This window comes from Ceratotherium simum, chromosome 6 (genome assembly GCF_057802395.1).
Source record: "Ceratotherium simum simum isolate JZ-2026a chromosome 6, ASM5780239v1, whole genome shotgun sequence".
NCBI classification, from domain to species: domain Eukaryota; kingdom Metazoa; phylum Chordata; class Mammalia; order Perissodactyla; family Rhinocerotidae; genus Ceratotherium; species Ceratotherium simum.
Window position 1 is genome coordinate 54458774 of NC_141905.1, and position 20564 is coordinate 54479337.

At 44.3% G+C, this 20564-nt stretch overlaps 2 protein-coding genes across 5 annotated transcripts in view; one reads left to right on the plus strand and one right to left on the minus strand.

The window, feature by feature from the left end:
- On the minus strand, positions 1–9189 carry RBP4 (retinol binding protein 4). Of its 3 annotated transcripts, none has more exons than XM_087432285.1 (6): positions 9071–9189; positions 8626–8754; positions 8380–8516; positions 8119–8225; positions 1990–2202; positions 1–302 (listed from the first exon to the last, which is right to left on the minus strand). In XM_087432285.1, exons 2-6 carry the CDS (start codon positions 8734–8736, stop codon positions 265–267), a joined length of 606 nt encoding a protein of 201 aa, XP_087288411.1. In that variant the 5' UTR covers positions 8737–8754; positions 9071–9189; the 3' UTR covers positions 1–264. The 3 variants fall into 3 exon arrangements, with proteins under 3 accessions (XP_087288411.1, XP_087288410.1, XP_004427902.2); XM_087432284.1 differs by lacking the exon at positions 9071–9189 and adding an exon at positions 9027–9042; XM_004427845.3 differs by lacking the exon at positions 9071–9189 and adding an exon at positions 8830–8897.
- An 8127-nt stretch (positions 9190–17316) lies between these two features.
- The window catches only part of PDE6C (phosphodiesterase 6C), a 51115-nt gene continuing 47867 nt past the window's right edge, over positions 17317–20564 (plus strand). For both annotated transcript variants that reach the window (XM_087432286.1, XM_004427848.3), the window contains exon 1: positions 17317–17775. In XM_087432286.1, the coding sequence (XP_087288412.1) occupies positions 17317–17775 (459 nt within the window). The remainder of the gene's footprint in view (positions 17776–20564) is intronic.

Consider the following 20564-nt stretch of genomic DNA (forward strand, 5'->3'; position numbering starts at 1 on the left):
TAGGAAACGGGTGACTATATTTTAATAAATCAAAGTCTGGAATCCTAAGCCTCAAATGATTCCTTAGAAAACTCCAGTAAAGACATACATTTGAATGCACACAGATTCACTTATTCCCACATATATTTTTATGTGACTGAAGGTTTTATGTTTACCAAGGGAAGGGGAGAAGAGAGGGCCAAACTAAACTAAGATAAATAGAGTCGAAGTCTGAGTGAGAGTTAGTGGGAAGTTTTCAAATGAAACTTGACTTCCTCGATGTTGCTAAAAATAATTTCTGTCTGATTTAGCATCACAGTAACCTGAAAGACAGAAAACAAAGCCATTAATGACAGAATGATGGACCCAGTGTCTAATGTAGATAATGAATATCATGGTGCACTCAGCTTTACTCAAATGCTTTTTGTACGGTTACAACTGGATGTGGCTGTAATTTATAAACATCCCCAAGGCTGTTTTTAAAACTCTTTGAATTTCTCTGGGGGCAATAGGGGCTGAGAGAATAGGATCGGCTATATGAAATAGTGTTCTTTTTATTTGTATTAAATTTGCCCCACTGCATTTCAAAGGGTTGGGGGCACATCCTCCTATTTCAGGAAGTGGAGGCCAAGTGAGCCTGTTCTCAGCCAAGTAACCATTAAATTGACTAGTTGGTTACTCTGCTAGTAGTTTTATAGAATGTTCACCATGTCCTATATCATGTGTCACCAGGTGGTGCCACAAGAGGTTTCAGAATCACAAAAACCCTTGGTTTGCATCCAATTCGGCTACCTATTGAAAATCTTGGGCAACTTTTCTAATCTTTCTTGGCCTCCGTTTCCTCATCTGCAGAAAGTGGGTAATCAGAGTATCTACTTCATAAGGTATCTCTGAGGATTAAGTGAGATGATGCAGGCAAAGGGCTTGGCCTGGAGTCTGGCGTGGTGAAATCCTTTACTGGCCTTTCCCGTAGGCTGCCTGAGGGTAAAATATCTAAACCTTACTGATTTATGTTTTTGGTCTGGGTTCATATCGTTTGGTGTAGTGTGGGTCAGCTAGTTAGATGACCAACAGACAAATTCAGTTTTCTTCTTTTTTTCCTACATTTTAGCATTACCCTATTTGGATTTTGAAACTCAGTTTCCCATGAGAGTGAGTGAGTGTCAATTCAAAATAGACTGTGCACTTACTTCCAGAATGTTTCTGGTTTTTAAATCAAGATTAGACAAGGGTAATATCTATAAAAGGATCCAACAGTTGTTCCAAGGGATCTCAAAAAACGTAAGTGAGGAAAACCAACTAGTCAATTTAATGGTTATTTGGTTCCATATGAGAAGAAGAACATCTGTTGAAATCATTCTCTTTTGAACTTGCTATGGTGGTGTCTCTCTAAGTTTTATATCAATGGCCACATTTGCTGCCCAGCTCTTCATGGGGACCACTCAATCCCCAAATAATATTAATCCAGTTAAAATGGCTTTTGGGGCAGTGTACCTAGGACAAAATCATGTGAACAGACTGGGCCTAAGGAAGAAGAAAAAAAAAAAGAAGAGAGTACCCCCTGCAGTTTTACTTAATTAAAAGTGCCACAGTTTGTGGCCAGCCCCGGTGGCCTAGTGGTTAAGTTTGGAGTGCTCTGCTTCAGTGACTCAGGTTCAGTTCCCAGGCACGGACCTACACCATGTGTCCGTCAGTGGCCATGCCGTGGTGGCAGCTCCATACAAAAAGAGGAAGATTGGCAGCGGATGTTAGCTCAGGGCAAATCTTCCTCAGCAAAAAAAAAAGCGCCAGGTTTTGGAAAAAGGCCCTTGCACACTCCTTGAGCATCAGCCCCATGATAAGGCCAGTGAAACACGTGGTCAATAAGGACTTGGGCCCAGAGGGGGCTCCTAAGACTCCCTATTTTCTCTTACACGCAGATGAAGTGCATCTTCGTGGTATGCGGGCCCAAACTCTCTACACACTGCCCCTCAGGGCAAGCCAGGGGTGCCCTGCTCCTGCCCCACTCACCATTGTGAGTGATCAGCCTGTACTGCCTGGCCAGGCACAGCTCCTCCTGCCTCCGCCTCACGATTCTCTGCACTTCCGGGGAAAAGCCGTGCGGGTCACGGGCGAACACGAAGGAGTAGCTGTCAGCACAGGTGCCGTCGAGGTTTAGGAGGCGGCAAGAATACTGCACGGCATAGGTGTCGTAGTCCGTGTCGATGATCCAGTGGTCATCGTCTGCAAGCAGAAAGCCCAGAGCCCATGCCTCTCCCTCAGCGGGCTCGGAGGTCAGGGCAACTCACCACAGAGAAACCAGCGACTTCCTGGAACTGGGTTCATGTCCTTAGGAAGCAGGAGACTACAGAGAATTCTGAGAGCTTGTATAAAATCGGGAAAATGAGAAAAGATCTTTTTCTCCTTTACAGAAAAAAAAAAAATCCTGGAGTGGGGGGAACCTCATTCACTTCAATGATTCTCTTTCACCCTGACAACAAATGTGATAGCATCTTTCCAAAGAACAATGGAGAATGTGGGCCCATCAAAACCACAGAACAGAGCTTTCTACTGTCGTCTTCTCCATCCACCCTCCAAAAATATCTGTGCCTTTGTGGCTGATGTCTGACACCCCAACTTATGTTATCCCCAACATCAGGACGTATCTTTGCACTGATCTCTATTAGCTAGTCCCCGGTCATCTCACTAACCACGAGGCCCTCCCACCTCTCAACCCACTGGAGGACGCCACTCTGATGATCAGGTTCACGGCTTTTCTGGCTCCACCATAATTCCGGCTTAGTAACCTGACTCACTTCTCCATGCTGGCAAAAGAGAGTAGTGTTTGCCTCGGGGGCACAAGATGCCTACCCTCTGACATCAGATATTCTTTCTTAGAGCTTGTATTCTTGCCCCTGATAGAGGCAGAGCTGAGCCCGTGAAGAATTTACATTAATAGAATTTACATTATATTTATTCCTGAGGCTGGGATGTAAGCCATGAAGAACACGTGTAAATAAAGGTGGTAAAAATGTCAACAAAGGCAAGATTAATGGGAAATTATACTAATAAGAACATAGTGAGAGGTTTTCCATGGAGAAACAACAATGCTCAAGTTTATCCAAGTTTTTACTTCATATTTGGTAAAAAGTGCCACATCTCTACTTACTTTAAAATTCTCATTGACATACAACCATGACTAGGACTTTCTGAGCACTTAATTATGTGTCAGTCACTGTGTAGACATTTTCCATGTCTTCTCATTTATTCCTCACAATGACCCAAAAGTGCACACTATTTTACAGATAGGAAACCGAGCACAGAGAAATTAAATAATTCACCCAGGTCACAAAGAGCAGGACTGAAGCAGGATTCAATCTGACTCCGGAGCCCACGTGCCTCACCTCTACACCACACTGTCTCAAGGCAATCAGTAAATTGGGGGGAGAGTGGACAAGGAACAAGAAACAAAACGCCTTTGTGTCTCCATCTTACATCCAGGTCATGAGCAAGTGATGCTCTCTGCTCTATGGGGAGAGTATCTGTGCTGGAGGAACGTAGAGGAACCTGGACCCCCCAGCAGTAGTGGGTGGAAGGGAGATCTCTAATGCTCACCCTAAGTCACCTCTGGGGGTGCCTCTCGGCTCTAAGAACCCCCGGAGTGCCAGCCTAGGAGGGGTTCAGCCCACACCCCAGCCTTGCAGGAGAGCTGCACAGGAGTGGGTGCTGGAGCCCTCTCTTCAGCTCACTCCATGCCCGCCAGGAGGAAGAATGAGCCATCCCTGCATCTCCCAGGCTTTCCCACGGGGAGAGTGTCAGAGGCCAGGGGTGGGAGTGCCCAGACATGTGACTGCTCAGCGGTAGCCACCCAGTTAGTCAGCAGACAGGCCAAGAACAGAAGACGTGGGGCCACCTGCTGGGCCTCACTCTAACCACCAGCTTCCCTCACAGGCTCCCGAGCATCTGAGCAGAGTTTTCCTCCTCTCCGAATAAAGTCATTTCCTCCCTAGTTATGGGGCTCACTGTGTCAGTCACGGGTGACCCCTCAGACACAAAAGCACTCCCCTTTGAAATTCATGAATTCATGATCGAGGTGGCTATTAGCTCAGCAAATCTGCAGCTTAACTTTTTTTTCCAGAATTGTTGCCAGAATGTAAATTCTGACATAGGAACTGAGTAACTTTCAATGCTTGGTTTTAGGAAAATTCACTACTGTTCTTGACTTTAAAAGGGCTAAGTTGGTTTGGTTTATCTCCAAGCTCTTTTTGGCTAAACATTCAGACAAAGAATTTAAATCATAACAATCTTTACCAGACTCTGCCTCCTAAGACAAGAAATGAACTGCCTGAGCGCTGCGCGAAAGAATGAGCTCGGTCCTCCAACCTCCTCTCTCCCAGCAGCTGGGGTGGGTCCCTCTGGAGAGCCAGATACCCCCAACGTTTCTGGACAGCAGCTCCCTGCACGCAGCAGAGCTATGGCCAGAGAGTGATCAAGACAGTGGGCATAAGGCCAGGAGCCCCGACTCCCCTCTACCATCCCAGGAAGTGGGGTTACACTCTGCTGCATCCACTGTACCCACACAGAAGGGTTTAGAGGTTTTGATTGCCAGTCCAAAAGCCAAAGAAAATGCTTGGTAGAGGGATGTCTCTGGTGACATAGCTCCCTTGAAAATCTGTCACTCACTGTGGTGGGCCTGGAACGTGTCCCTTCAGCTGCCTACACCTGTGTCCTCCAATCATCTAAAGTGACAAAACCAGGTGACAAGCTCCCTGCCGTTCTCAAGTCTAACAGTCCAGCTGATCCAGATGGTGGGTGTGATGCTATTTCTGGCTAATTGCTCCCAAAAATCCAACAGGCCCTGCCAAAGTGAGTGGAGTGTGAGGCCTTGAAACTCAAGCAAGCCAAGATAACTTTTTGGATTGAATTATCTAGAGCAGCGGTTCTCAAGCTTCATTGTGCAGAAGGAGCATACCCAAGGAGCATACTAAAAATGCAGACTCTGCGGCCCCACCCCAAGAGTTTCTGATTCAATAAGTCTGGCTTTGGGCCCACAAATCTGCATTTTTAGCAAGCACTCCCCTGATCTAGATATAGGTGGTCCAGAGATCCTGACTTAGAGAAACTGATATAGACAATCAGGTCCACATTGTTACTGAGCCTGAAAGGGCTCTTAACCAGCAAAGTGAGAGACTTTATCTGGAAGGTGGACGAAGCAGAGCCTTTGTCCAGGTCTTTCTGGAAGAGCCCAAACAATGATGGTCATAGATAGTATTTGTTGAGTGATTATTGTTCATCAAGCTAAGCATTTTTCATGCATTACCTTAATTAGTCCTCCCAACAATCTTATGAAATAGGGACTATTCTTTATCCCCATTTAACAGCTAAGAAAATCGAAGTTCAGAGAGGCTAATCAATGGTGAAGCCTGTAATCAACCAAGATGGGCTAATGGCAGCATCCTTAACCCCTGAGACGTCCTGCTTGCTGCTGGTGGAGCTAGAGCAGAAGGAGGCCCGTAGAGAGCATGCCCAAGGCTGGAGCAGCAGCCATGTCAGAGTCTGTTAACACTGAAATTTAATATTCAACTGTAGAAATTGATTACATTTAATTTTAAAATAATTTCACAAATTTAATGAGCATTTGTTCCTGAGTTATTTTGTCTGCATAAGTGTACCTCATTTTAAACATATCTGTTTGGTGAAATGCAGAATATGAAGAAGGGGAGAGACCAAGAATGCAGGCCACTCTCTGAGGCCTTCAAATCCTCCTGACCAAGTCAGTGTTTAATGCTAGACCAAGCTTAAGGAAGGAAGAAATCAGCACAGAGGAATGAAAGCAGGGTTTGTAAAAACCCCCTAAAATCACGTAAAACACAGGAAGGTAGAAACATCAAATCATACAGGAAGGTAGAAACATCAAATCATACAGGAAGGTAGAAACATCAAATCATACAGGAAGGTAGAAACATCAAATCATACAGTTTGTGGGATGCCTGGAAAACAAAGAGACGGTTCACGCCCCTTTACATGCCCTGGGCAAAGAGGTGTCACTAGGTGCCACTAATTAGCTGTATGCCCCTAGGCTAGTCATTTCTCTAATGTGGGCCTCAGTTTCTTCACTTGTAAAATGAGAGATTTGAACCTGATGGTCTCTGTGGGTCCTCTCACCCTGGACCCAGAATATAAAGGTATTATTTCATGACTAGCAAGATAACTAAGCAGCAACAATATCATACACTTACAGAGAACTCATGTCTCAGGCACTGTTCTAAGTGCTTTCTGCATATTAACTCATTGCATCCTCATCACACAAGTCCATGAGGTGGGTGCTGTGATCACCTCCTTTTGCAGATGAGGAAACTGAGGCACACAGAGGCTAAGGAACACATCCAAGGTCCCACAGGTAGTGGGTCGAGTTAGGATTTGAACTCAGGCAGTCTAACTTTAACCCTGCATGCTTAACCACTATACAGCACCGCTTCTTTTCTGAAAAGCAACCTAAGAAGGAATTTATCTTTATGCGTTCCATATAGTAGTTATCTCTCTTAGTAGCTACAGCAATCACTTTCAAGATTTCAATAGTTTTTTCTTCCCTCCAAATGAAATCCTAGATAGAATCTCAACGTACAAGCAGTAAAAGTAGAACTAATCTAGTTTTGTAGGGGGAGGAGGAGGCAAGAGGCAAAACCCTACCCCCTCCTTGGGTCCTCTCCCACCCCTCCCAAATGCATTACCAACAGAATCCTAGTCCTAAAAGAGTGTGTTTCAAAACGCTATGGAGTACTATGTGTTTATGCTTTCTAAAAATGAGTAATCTTGTAACTCCCAGTATTGATTTTTGTAATCCGTCATCAGAAAAGTGTATCTTTTATGCTAAAAGAATCACTTTAGGAAGTTTTGCTGCATTATTTGAAATAATTTTTATTACTTCTAAGGATAAAAGTTTTTGCCCCTTGTTGAACAGCAACTCCATCTGTACAGTGTAAATCAATCCTGAAGATGCAATTTGATAAAAAAATGCAATTTCATCTAACACACAACTTTAGAGAAGTCAAGGAGTATGTGTCAAGTGTCAACGGGCTACATAAAGGACATTTCTGCCCTAGATACCAACCTAAGAGAGTCCCCTGAACAGCTCCCTGGGGCTTCTCTCACAGGAGAGCTTAAACAATACTTTGTAAAAGTTGGGCTGTATTAGGAGGCCCTGCTGTTCAGGGCCACCAAATCCTGGCCTGGGAGTTGGAACACCTGACTTCTGACACTGGCTCTCACAGACTTGTTGCATGACCTTGGGCAAAGCACTTCTCTTGGCCTCAGTTTATTCATCTGTATATTGAACCCCCTTTGTAGGGTTAACTCTCCTTGGTACCTAGAGAATAATGCAGGTTATTATTAGAAAATTATTAGAAAATAGAAAATCAAAAATTATTAGAAAGTCTAATATCCCATGATATATGCCCCCTGGCCTGCATTATTCTCTAGGGACCAAGTAGACTCCAGATTTGAAACTTAGGAGAAATGGGGAAAAAAAGCAGAAAGAGCATATAGATGTGTGTTCTCACCATCAGGCCAAATTTTAGGATGCTCTTCTGAGAGTCCTCAACACTTCTGTCCCCCATCTGAGTTTCAGTGCTTGGGAGAAAGGGAAGAGGTCACTGCCACCCAGAACACTGTGCCTGGCTCAAAATCTCAGCATTGGCAGGCAGGGCACCCAGGAGTGAGCCAGCCCCATGCACAATACTCCCTACATCCTTGGATGAGGGTCTCCCAGCCTCTGCTGGGGCCTCAAATAGTCAAGCTGTTGCAAGGATTTAAGATATGGAAGAAATGCAAACCAAGTTGAGTGGTGATGTGCGCTGTGTCTTGGGGAGGTGCGAGGTCCAAGCATGGAGTGGCTGGACAGAGAAAATGGCAGAAGGAGGTCACCTGATAAGCCCAAAGGTCCTTTTGAGATTGGCCCAGGTTTACTAAACTGGTGGGGGGAGCTAGGGCGGGGCGGGGAGGGGCCTAGCTACTCCCAATCTCACCCCCTAATCTCAAAACCTGCGGAGGTTTCCTGCCATAAGCAGACCATTCTTCCCAAAGGGGCCACTGGAGAAGAAACAGCGATTTGCCCAGGTATGCCCCCATCCCCAAGACAGTCCCACTCAGCTGACTACTCACTTCCTTTCTGGAGAAAAGACGCTACGCCCCAGTACTTCATCTTGAACTTGGCAGGGTCCTCAGTGTCTGTGAAGGTGCCCACCATGTCTGCGCACACGTCCCAGTTACTGCAAAATCCAAGGGGATCCTGAGCCGGGCCGGGCAAAGCATTTCCTCCCACCATCCCACCCCGGGTGCTGCCTTCCCTCTCCACTCAGCGTTTGGCGCTCAGCCCAGGGGACCCTGCAGCACAAAGAGCGCAGCCGCCCAGAGGCCACTGACTTCAAGAGACGAACTCGGCCCTTGGCCGTGGCGCTCATCTGGCCACTCTCGTCCACGGAGAACTCAGCGATGATGTTGTCCTGGAGGAAAAGGCCCTCGGGGTCCTTCTTGGCCATGGCGTACCAGGTCCCGGCGAACTGCGAGAGATGAGAGCAGGGTTTGGTGTCCAGCAGTGCTCGGCCGGCCGGCCGCTGGGAAGGGAGGAGGCGGGGGCCGGGGACCCGGGCCACCTGGGCCGATACCTACGCGCGCCTTGTCGAAGTTCTCCTTGACTCGGAAGCTGCTCACCCGGCAGTCGCGCTCCGCCCGGGCGCTGCCCAGCGCCGCCAGCAGCACGAGCGCCCACACCCACTCCATCTTGCCCAGGATTCCGCCCTGCGGGAAACGCGCGCCGTGAGCGCCCGGCAGCCGGACCACCCGGCCCGCCCCCGGCCGCCCGCCCCGGCTCACCGTCCGGAGATCGCGCAAGCCTGGCCGCGGCGTCCCGGCGCGCGTGGAGCGAGAGGCCAGCGCGCCGCGGGGCCGCCCGGCCGCTTTATAGCTCCGGGGGGAGGGGGTCGCGCTTTCGCAACCGCGCGGGGTGAAAGACCGAGGGGGAGGCGCCGGGGGCCGGCGGGCCAGCCCTTGCATAACGCGCCCTGACTCACCGCCGCCAGGACGCAGGGAGGGTCCCTCTGGGCGAGAGCCTCACCTCCAGTGCCGTCTGGGGCTGGTGGAGCTGCCGCGCGGGGTGGCCTCGGCGGAGCCCAAACTCTCCAGCGGCGACGAACCGCGGGAACAAGTCCTGGCCCAGTTATCCAGCGTTTGTGCCAGCGGCCGCCAGCTGCGGCCTGGGGTGGCCACGGGGCCCAGTTGCTCTGGCTGGAGGCTCAAGTCGGCCTGGCGGGAAGATCTACGATGCTGCCTGGTGCGTTGGTGCCCGGGCGCCGGCCGTGCCAAATTGGACCCTTCGCCCTCAGAGGGCCAGTTGTGCAGGGGTTTGGGAATATTTCGGCCAAGTAGTTTTTCATTTTATAAAGGATGTATTTTACTCTCTTTCAGAAGAGTTGTGGTGCCCTCAGGGTCAATATTTGTTCTTTAGTTTCAACATCCTTAGAAGCTTTAAAACCCTCCCTGTTAAATATTCTCCAGAAACGCAACCCTGGTCAGGACAGGAAATATTTTAGCAACCTTGGTGGTCGCCTACTTAACTCTGTGGCACCTCGCTCAAACCACTTCGAAACACACCTACCAATTGTTTATGATGCAATTTTATTTCAAAGCCGTAGTGGGATTTTGTTTTGTTTTCAAAACAGCTAAGGTGAGTTGGCTGAGAGCGGACGTGAAGGGGGAGGTGAACAAAATTCTATAACGTCAATGGTCAATTAAGTCAAAATGCTGTGACTAGTTACGTTATTTTGCTAGGTGATGGCACAATTTACTGACCGTATTTTTCTCTCTCCATTCAGAGTTAAAGAGTTCCTCTAATCTGACCAAGTAGTCAGAAGATGCTGCTTTTGACTGAATGAGAATTAGTGATATGGCAAAGAAATACGATCTTTTTGCAAGATTCCTTCTATACAATATCAGTTGTGTCTCCATGGCCCAAATGGGAAGGAACCGGATGAATTTGGACCATTTTGCTGCAGCCAGACCTGAAATAAGAGAGGGCAGAGGAAGAGAAGGGTGGCTGGCAAACAGCCAGGAATTGATTGGTCCTCAGACCAGCCCTTTACAGGGATTGGGGCTACTTCTGAGCCTCCTGAAAAGACACGTGTCGCCTCTGTTACCTCGCTGTAACTTTTTGGACATCTCTCTGCCTGGTTCTCTGCTTCTACTTTCCACCTTTCCCTCCTCTCCTGCTCCACATTTGAGTCTCAGCGGTGTCTCTGGAGTGCCAGTGATGATGCATTTAACTCCTTACTGTCCCAGAGCTGGGAAAGCTCTGTTTCTGACCATCCAGCTGACTAGGAGATCTTCTGATTAGGCCAGTTTTATGACAGGATATATAATCCCAAACAGCTCAAATAAGTTCTGCTCCAGAGCCACTCCTCCAGGAACCATGTGTGTGGCCATACGTCTGGTAGTAACTATGCACCCTAGATGGGAAAGGACTTGAGAGCATCTCTCTATCTCCTGTCCAATGCTTGGATCTCCTCTTCGACATTCCGGAGTGGAGAGCTTCCAGCTTCTGCTCAAATACTTCCAGTGATGGAGAGCTCTTGGCTGAGCTCAATTGCTTTTGGACAGTTATTACTGCCAGAAAAGCTCTCCTAATACCCTCAGCATTCCAACCATTTCTCCTAGAACATATTTTGGTGGTCCTTGCACACACCATATGTTGAATAAATGTAGGGCATTTCAATGCATGTTTATGGTGATTGTTTTTGCAGCAACATGTTTTCATTTATTTTTTAGATGCTTAAAAGTTGGTATAACTGTTCCTCCTCTTCTCTCTCTCTCTTTTAATGATAAATCGTGAACCTTGGTGTCCCAGATACCAGCAAAGCAAAACAGTTTATTTTGGCATTCTCTCCCAAATTTCTTCATGATGACAAATACGTGAATACAGGTCAACTGATGTTTTTAACTTCAATGCTTTGAAATTTATCCTCATAAAATAATTTTTCAAATATGCATATATATTATCAACAATTATATATATATATGTAATATCAATGGGAAAAATGTTCACAGTGATTACTTCTGTGTGATAGGATTAGGAACATTTAAAGACTTTTTTTTGCTTTTGTGAACTTTTGTGTTTTCCAAATTTTCCTACAGTGAAAATGTTTAATCAGAAAATAAAACAAATATTCTCTTTGCAAACATTTTTCTTTTTTTTTTCTAGAAGTAAAATTATGTTTTGAATTACATCTTATGGATTGTACATAAAAAAAATACACAAAAGTTCGTTTCCTTGCCATACTTCAGGGAGAGACAGCCCGTGTTTCATTCCTCCTGGTATCCATCCCCCCAACTTTTTCACGGGATTTATCAAGAGACTTTCACATAGTAGGTGCTTGATCAATAGATATTGATTTAATTTGTTTTACTAAAATTAATCACGTTAGGTAAGCTTTGGAAAATGTTTATTCAAAAAGAGCTAGTCAGAGATCACTGTTTCTGAAATATAATTTCTCAGGATTTAGCACTTGTTAACAGAGGTGGCTAGCTGTCCTTCCACCAAAAAATTTGCACCCGTCTTCCATAGTGTAGGGTTGTTGGGAAGAAGTTGCTCTGCCAGAGGGTACCTCCCCACTTCCTGCAGCTTTATAAGGCCACATGCCTAAGTTTTGGCCAATGGATTGTGGACAAAAGTGCTGTGTGTCACTCACTCCCAGACAGAGCTTATAAAAGCTGCCCATCCAATTGTCCTTGGTTCCTCTCTTCCCTCATCTGCCCGAAGTGGAGCCTCCATCAGCCTGGGACCCCACCAGTGATTCAGTTTATGTGAATGAGAAGTAAACTTCCATTGGATTAAGCTGCTGAGATTTGGGAGGATTTCGTATGACAGAGGTTAGTATTACCTTAACTAATACAGCAGCAAACAAGTCACTAACTCCTAGGAAATATTGAAAAATGTTTTACCATAACTGGAAGAAGAGTTAATGCAAGAAATTTATGTCCTTACCCTCATACAAACTAAACATCTCTAACCAGCCCCGTTTTGTACAAACTGACATTTACATCCACATCCTGACAGACAGGCCAAGAAAAATGAAAAACAAGGAAACTGGGTAGCATTTATCTTCTGACTGCATTTAAAAGATGCCAAAATAATTGGTGGAAAAACGAAAAGATTAGTTATTCAGCCAACGTTTTCAGGTACAAAGAGTCAAACTAATTTTTTCAATAAGGTTTTTTCAGGGGATACAAAGGCATCAGTCAGTTTCATCAATTTAGTTGAAAATGACATGGATCCTACCAATTGAGTTATCCCTAAGATACCTGGTCATACCCATCAGTTAGGTGCAGGCAGAGACTCTCATCAGAGCAAATTTGCAAGGTGAAAGGGCCCTTTGAAGTTGGCTGCCAGGATGTGCTTGAAATCCCTGCGTTTAAAGGATCCCTTTCGGTGATTAACATGGTAGGAACAGAGAATCTGGCTCAGGTGGAGCTGAAGAGTGGCTTCAATATAATGATCCAAAATGCACTGAGTTAATCCAGGATATTGTTGTTAGTTTCATGTCGGTACTTCAACCTCATATGCTCACTTTTTGGCTATTATGTAAGCATTACTTCCTGTGGAAATAGTTAACTGCAGCGGAAAATTTTAGCAATGATGGAATTGAATATTACATCTGTTCATTAATATAGTATATTACTGAAAAATGTCAACTCGTTAAGTAGAAATTTTAAGGTAGTTAAATCATTCTTTGATACATTTGTAGGCTTTTAAAAAGAGTTCTTGAAATTTCATTTAACTCTTCTATTGGTGTTTAACATTTTATATGTCTAGATTTTAAATTCCTTAAAGGAAAGGTCTTTGTGTATTCCCCTGTAGCAGTTAGTATGATGTCTCGGACCACTCATGGGTGCACTTTTAATTTAATCCTATTTAAACTGGTAGTTTGGGGGTAGGTCACTATTATTTACTAGCTGTGTGACCTTGAGCAAGTTACTTTATTTCTCTGTGCTTCCATTTCTCACCTGTAAAATACAGATAATAATAGTACCTACCTCATAAGGTTAGTGTAAGAATTAAATGAGATACCATATGTAAGGGTCTTAGAAGAGTTGCTGTCACAAATTATATATTATAATGTTAGCTATTTTTATTATCATTACCTTGTGGCTTATGTTTCTAAAAACATTCTGAGTAAATGGAATGGAGTTTTCACATCGACTTTGTTATTTTTTCAGAGATGTTTTATCTAAATAAATGATTGTCAATGTCTGTACCATCTAAGATATTGACCTTTTTCCTCATTCTCTTCATCAGTTAATGCTCTATTAAAAAATCTATGCTTTAAATGAGCTAGAAATGCTGACATAAAAATTAAGCAGTGAAGTTTAACAAAGTGAACAATTATTTTGTAGGGTGAAAAATTCATTCTAAGTGGTCTGTTTGGTAATTTTTTAAAAATACTACATTTTCTTAAATTTTGGGTTTTTTTTTAATGATTAGGACTGAACAGCCAATAAGAGACACAAAGGCCTTGTCAGCACAGGCCAGAGATTCTGCAAGGACCCCGAGGAAGAAGAGCAGTGGAGACGATGGGGCCCAGTCAGGACAGGAGAGGAAGAGAAGGATTTTGTGTATGTGCTAAAAGGTAGGCTTCCAATATTTCCCTTAAAAAAATCTTTGTCTTTATAAAATGTCATCCAATACTCAAAGCAGTCACCAGAGACCCCTCTTTCCTGCTTGCTTTTTCTAATCAATTGCCTAGTCCTGTCAATTGTTGCCTGGAATTATGTTCACATTTGTCCCTTTCTTTTTCATTCCCAAGCAACCTCACCCATAGCCTATGAAAATAGCCTTAAAAACTTGTTTATGAATGAATGAATTTCTTTATCACATAAATTTTGTATATGTTCATTGCAGATACTCTAGAAAAATCAGGTAAGCAAAAAAGAAGAAAACATTAATGTGTTGAGTCCCACCACTTTGAAATAATCACTGTTAACATTTTGGTGTATGCACCTCCAGATATGTGTGTGTGCATGTGAAATTGTACTGCAATACCATCTTGCAATTTAATGCATATCATAAATATTTGTTCATATCAATAGGCTTATGAATATAATAACATTATTAATAAGTGTATAGTTTCTTATTCTATGGATATAATGCCATTTATTTACTCAACCTCCTATTGTTGAATATCTAGGCTATTTCTAATCTTTCACTTTTATAATGATGCTTTTGATGAACATCCCTGTAACTACATTAATCACATACATTCTTAATTATTTCTGTAAGATAAATTCATAAAAGCAGAATTGCAGGGCAAAGTCTGTGCACAGTTTTAGGATATTTGATAATGAACCAAATGCAATATAACTTCTTAATCTGTATCCCAAAGTCCAATATTTCTTTTCTCCAATTCATCTTTCTAAGCACTATCAGATTAAGTTTGTAGAGAAGAACACTAAAAATGTCATTTCTTACCCCTAAACTTTCCAGGGTTCAAAATCCTCAGTCTAGCCTTTGAAGCCCCTATAATCTGGGCCCAACCTACCTTTCCAGATTCACCTTTCACTGTCCTCTCTGTTACTCTACACTCCATGCTATTGCTTCTGTTATCACCACCTGGAACACACTCGATTTCTACCCCATCTCCACCCACTGTAGGTATGATCCCATTTCTATATCACATGAACTCTTGTAGTCATATGTATGTACCTCACTTCTGGCATTAATCATACTCTGGTCTTTGTTTCATGGCTTTTTATATTCTAGTCTTATCTCCCTTACTACACTACAAGTGCTTGTAAAGCTGAGACAAGGCTTATTCACCCCCTGCCTCCCTGCAGTAGAAGTGTAACAGTCAGGATTGACTTGGTTATGCTGTGGGAACAAACAACCCTCATATTTCAGAGGCTAAAAACAAAAAAGATTTATTTCTCATTCATGCTACATGTCCATCTCAGGTCAGCAGGGGGCCCTCTTCTGTGACATCCTCATTCTGGGATTCAGGAGGCCCCTGCATCTGGAACTGACATGGCAGTAGGGAGAAGGGAGAGCTGGAGGGTCTCACACTGGCAGTTAATTGTTCCTACCTGGGAGAGACATTTATGCCTGCCACCCGTAGGCCAAAATTAGTCACTTGGCCCTACTGGGGGAGGAGGGCAGAGGGGAATAATCTTCCCACATAACTAGGGGGAGAAGAGAATCAGATAACAGGGAACATGAAGTCTCTACCACAGGAGCTGGTATGGTGTCTGCTTATAATGGACAATCAATGGACATGTGTTGAAAAAATGAGCAGATGAATGAATCTAGAAGTAGCTATAAAAACAAAAGAATGCTGACTATAATAGCATATGTTTCATTTTTAAATTAATTTGCATTTTTCTAAGTAGAGGAATGTTAACATATATGGGAATTTTGTTGTTCCTATTAAGTATAAATCTATATATGGAATACAGAGATGTGTTTTTCTCTCTGTTTAAAGAAGGAAGGATGGAATCAGGGAATTGTGAGCACACCACATACTTTTGGGAAAAGTAGGAACTGCACCAAAGTCACACAAAATAACCAGGTAGAAAGTGTCCAAAACTGTGTTAGAAGAAGATGATGGTGCTGCAGGAGGATGACTCAGCTGACTCAATTCCTTTCTCTTAGGAGATAAAGCTCTGCATTATTCTAATTGTAATGAGTTGCTAATAGGGTGTTATGAAGTAATTAGTAGTCTGAGGAGGACCCTCTTGAGACTAGACACGGGTACGACAGAGGGAGGTGGAAGACAATGTACGTGCTTGACAAGGCCCTTTGAGGTAGCAAGTGAACTCAGCCACAAGAAGTGACACAGCTCCACAAATGCCAGTTTGAGTTCTGTCCCCCCGGGAAAACCACGTTCTGACCAAGAATCTCTCATTTCATGACCAAGAACCAGTAACCTCAATGGATCTCTTTTTCTTTTCTAATACGATTATTATCACTCTAGCGAAGTAAGCCTTCAGCCTAGAGAAGTAAATGAAACCCATCGGGTTGCTGTTTTTGAAGTGGACTTAAATGTGGGTATAACAATAACTTTTAGAGTCACTGTAACATTTATGTGTTTTCATTCAAGAGAATTTGTCATATAAAGTTTGTAGGTTTATTGAAATGCTTAAAAGACCTTGACTAAGTTTGAAATCAGTATTTAAATATTCAAGGAAATTGGTTCATGAAATGTGTAGTTAGACTTATTAGTTGCATAATAGTGTTTAAATATTTGGGAAAATGTGCTTAATCGATATAAAAGCTTCATAAACTGAACATTAAACAAAACTAAGTAGTGGTAAGTGTTCTTTCCACTCCAGAAGCCCCTGAGACGTTAAAGATCCTAGCAACAGACAAAACAGGTTTTATCCAGTAGATTTAACAGACTGTACCTTGGAGCAAAACTGCATGAGGTCTGGCTATTACTATTGAAAACAAAATCCAAACTAATATGCTTAGCAGGAGAACCCAGTTAGCAGCTGCATGGGTTGCCTTTTACGATCATGTCTTTTGACAAGGATTATTGTTGAAGTTGTGGCTTGATTAGGCTTGGGCCACAGGCAAATTTTGCCACATTCGCCTCTCTAGAGTAAGCCTAAGGTTTGTTCCTTTAAAACACTTCCAAAGTCAACCTGTTAAGTGAGGGGAATGGAGAAGTGAAGGTTTTAGAGAAAGAGTAGGCCAAGCAACCTGGAGGATCATAGGACATTTAAGAAAATGAAAGATTAATATTCCATTTTGTGTAGCATTGATGCTAAACCCTTCCATCACCCCCAAATGTTCACTAAATTGCCATATAAACAAACACATTTCCGAGGTCTAAATGGTTTCATTACATAAAGCTATCACGAAAGAACAAGTCAAATTGTTAATGGATGCTAATGTAATATAACTAATGGATATGTCGAGGATACTTCTTGCTGCAGAGAGCAGCCAATGTTCAATTATTTTTCTGGAATAGTCCCTTCGACTTGCCACTTGCCTGACTGATCTAAGATGCTCTGAGGATTCTCTCAGGACTTATGAGCTAATAATGCTTAGAGATTTCGTGACCTGAAGAACTCTTTAATCCTATGCTTCCAGAATCCCATTCTAAGCCAGGACCTTCTGTCACATCCCAAGAGTTACAGGCAGTTTGAAAGCTCTGCTGAGCAACCATTCTGCTGGGCATTTGGGGATCCTATGAGGTACCACTTACGGTTTCCTCAGTAGCTTTGATGAGGATGTATTTGCTACTCGGCACTATGCCCCAGGAAGTGCTCTGAGGGTCTTCCTTTCTGAACAACAGCAGCAAAGCAATACACACCATGAGTGACATCAGCCAAGAGGCCGTGGAGAAATATCTCAAGGATAACCCTCAGTTTGCCAAGGAGTACTTCAACAAGAAGCTGCAGGTGGAGGCGCCGGGAGAAGTCTCTGAGCACAGCAGGGCCTTCCCGGGCCTGACGGCAGCGGAAGAGTCAGCCCTGTTCGCAGAGCTGCTGTTGGTGGTGCAAGAAGAGATGGGCAGTGCTGAGCTGGTGGTGCACAGGGCCCTGCAGAGGCTGGTGCAGCTGCTGGGGGCCGACCGCTGCAGCATGTTCATATGCCGGGCCCGCAATGGCACCCCCGAGGTGGCCTCTAAGCTGCTTGATGTCACCCCGACCTCCAAGTTTGAGGACAACCTGGTGGTCCCTGACAGAGAAGCTGTGTTTCCATTGGACATCGGAATAGTGGGTTGGGTGGCTCACTCGAAGAAAGTCCTTAATGTCCCAGATGTGAAAAAGGTAGGTGACCTGATGACAGTGGTGTGGAGATGAGGTCCTGGCCAGTCAGGGAAGAACAATGGGAAAGAGAATTGGTCCAGGGGGCCATCCTTGTGGCTTTGGTTTGGCCCTGGGGAGTGGGGGCAAAGGGGAAGAGGATCATCCAGGCAGTGGGTTACCAGATTTAGCAAATAAAAATACAAGATGCCCAGTTCAATGTGAATTTCAGATAAACAATGAATAACTTTTTAGGGTAAGTATGTCCCATGTAGTGTTTGGTGTTTTATTAGGCAACCTTACCTGGGCCTGGTGCATTCCACACCTGCTCTCTTACACCTCCATGCTCTGGGCACTATCCTTCTGAACGACACCACAAAGCAGGCTGCCCACTGGGGAGATCAGTCAACATGCCAGATGCCAAAACTCCTGAACCGCTCCCCACGCCTCTCATTCCCAACCCTTTGAAGACACTCATTTCTTTAGGATGGATTGGCTCATAAATGGATTCTTTCACCTATAGACCAAATGTGCAAAAAGAAAAACTGATACCGTTTGAAAGTTCAGATGTTCACATTTGGATCACTAGATGTGTGAATTTAGATGATGATTAAGTGCAATTGACCACCCCAATCGCCCATAACTCAGATCTATCAAGAATAAATTCCAATCATGTAAATATGACATTTGGACTCTTCCTAAAACAACAGCATATTGCACAAATACAAGGCATTGCCATGCTCTTTAAAAAAAAGAAAAATTAACTCTTTCCTCTTACCACCGCAATACATGTTCATTTTAGAAAAATTAGAAAATACAAATAAACAAAAAGGAGGAAATGCAAATCACCCAAAATCCCTCTACTCAGCAATAATGGTAGGTAGAGCCTGGAGTTTCTCCTGCCAGCCCTTTTTCTACACACGCATCCCATTATTATGATTTACTGTTAATAAAAGGGGAGAAGTCCATTATGATGGAACGGAGTTGAAATGCTTTCTGCGCGGGGGTTTATTGCCGGCTCGTGAAGGAGGGCAGCTGGAGGCGGGAGGATAATCCCCTACAGGCCTCCCGAAGCTGATTACGGAGGAGGGCTGCATGGATCCATAAGGCGCAGGAGTTGTCAAACATTAGCAACACTCGGCAAACAACCACAGGACAGCCCTCAGGGGCAAGGGTTGCCCTGGGCAGAGTAGGGTGCTCAGTCCTTTAGGACCCCTCCCCTCAGTGAGTTTAGCTAGTTGAAGTTGGCTTTTGAGGCTGCCCACAGTTACTCCAGGTGACTAAACTGATTCATGCCCTTCAGGCAAAATTCTCTGGACACCAGTTAGGAGGCTAAGCCCACACACCCGAGGTTTTCTCATGGGAATGCGCTTCTTGCCAGCCTCCAACTGAGGCCATCTCCAAAATTACTAGGACATCAAACTTAAGAAAGTGACATTCAAGATTTTTTTCTGAAAATTTTTTTTAAAGAAGAGTTGGGTAAAGTGATTTCTACCATAATACTTTATTAATGAGCCCAGTTCTCCAGGTTGAGGAGAAAATAATAGAATGGAGCTTCTTAAAAGCTCAGGTGGCCTTGATCTGTTGCTGTCCATGGTGAGTGTCACGGCATGGATGGGGCAGTAAGTGGGGGTGGGGGGCCACGTCTCTCCTTTCTCCCTTTTCCTGAGGACTCCTGGCTGTCACGGGTGGCACAGAGATGTATGTGTTGAAGACAGACACCCTCCTAAGCTCAAAGGAGAGACAAAGGCTTCATTTGTTCTCCATTTCTACTGCTTCTAGTCATCTTCTTTCTCCTAGAGTGGTGCTTTTCAACTCTGGATGCGCTTTAAATCAAATTGGGAACTTTTAAAAAAGTAGTGATGTCTGAGATTCTCAATAGACCAGTTACACCAGACTCTCAGAGTTTGGGACACAGGCATTAGCATTTTTTAAAAAGCTCTCCAAGTGATCCTAATATGCAGCAAATGTTGAAAACCACTAGTCTATTGGGTGAGCAGATGCAGGAGGAGGAAGTGAATTTCAGATCAATTTCAGAACATTAGCAATGGAAAGGGCTCCCCCAGTCTTTAGTCCAACTCTTTCCCTGGGCAGACAGGAAGTAGAGGTCACAGGAGCTGTCTCTCTCCCCGAGTCCATGGTATGGTCAGTGAATGAGGAGGGCTGGAATAGAATCGAGGACTCTTCACTCTGAGTCCAGGGCTCTTTCCACCCTCCCCCACATCCCTGCAGTTTTGCTGCACTTTAGTTTCTGCGGCAAAATCTGCAAAGAGAAAGGCGATGGAAACTCGTGTTTTAAATGAAATTTCTATTAATTCTTTACCTTTCCACTTGACAATGTATAAGATATTTTCTCATTCTTAATCTCATTTAATTCTGACAAAGACCCTGTGCAGAATGCAGGGACCATATTTTTATTTCCATGCTACATATATAGGAATCTTCTCAAAGTCAATTAGGCAGGATGTGGTGGGTCTGGGACCATAACCCAGGTCTCCTGTGGCTTCCCTCTTTCTACCACACCTCTGACTACACACAATTTGTCTCTGGTTGGCAGTGTGGGTACAAGTGAGGAAAGGACTTTGCACATCTAGGCAAAGAGGCAAAGCCAGATGCTCCTGATGTTGGCGTCTATGAAGGTGGTAACAGGGAAGCCACATGGTGTAGGACGACAGCTTTGGCATCAGACAGACCTGGGCAGAGATCCAGGTCTGAGACTAGGTAGCTGTGTGATGGATTGAGTTCCTGCACCTGAGAAACGGAGGTCACCAAAGGTACAGATCAGATGCATGTAAAGGGCCTGACTGCTAGTA

Coding starts and splice junctions, on each gene's coding strand:
- RBP4 (XM_087432285.1), bottom strand. CDS start 8,736: ATGGAGTGGGTGTGGGCGCTCGTGCTGCTGGCGGCGCTGGGCAGCGCC. Junction 8,517..8,625: donor AGAACTTCGACAAGGCGCGC/GTAGGTATCGGC, acceptor CATCTCTCGCAG/TTCGCCGGGACCTGGTACGC. Junction 8,226..8,379: donor GGCCGAGTTCGTCTCTTGAA/GTCAGTGGCCTC, acceptor TGGATTTTGCAG/TAACTGGGACGTGTGCGCAG.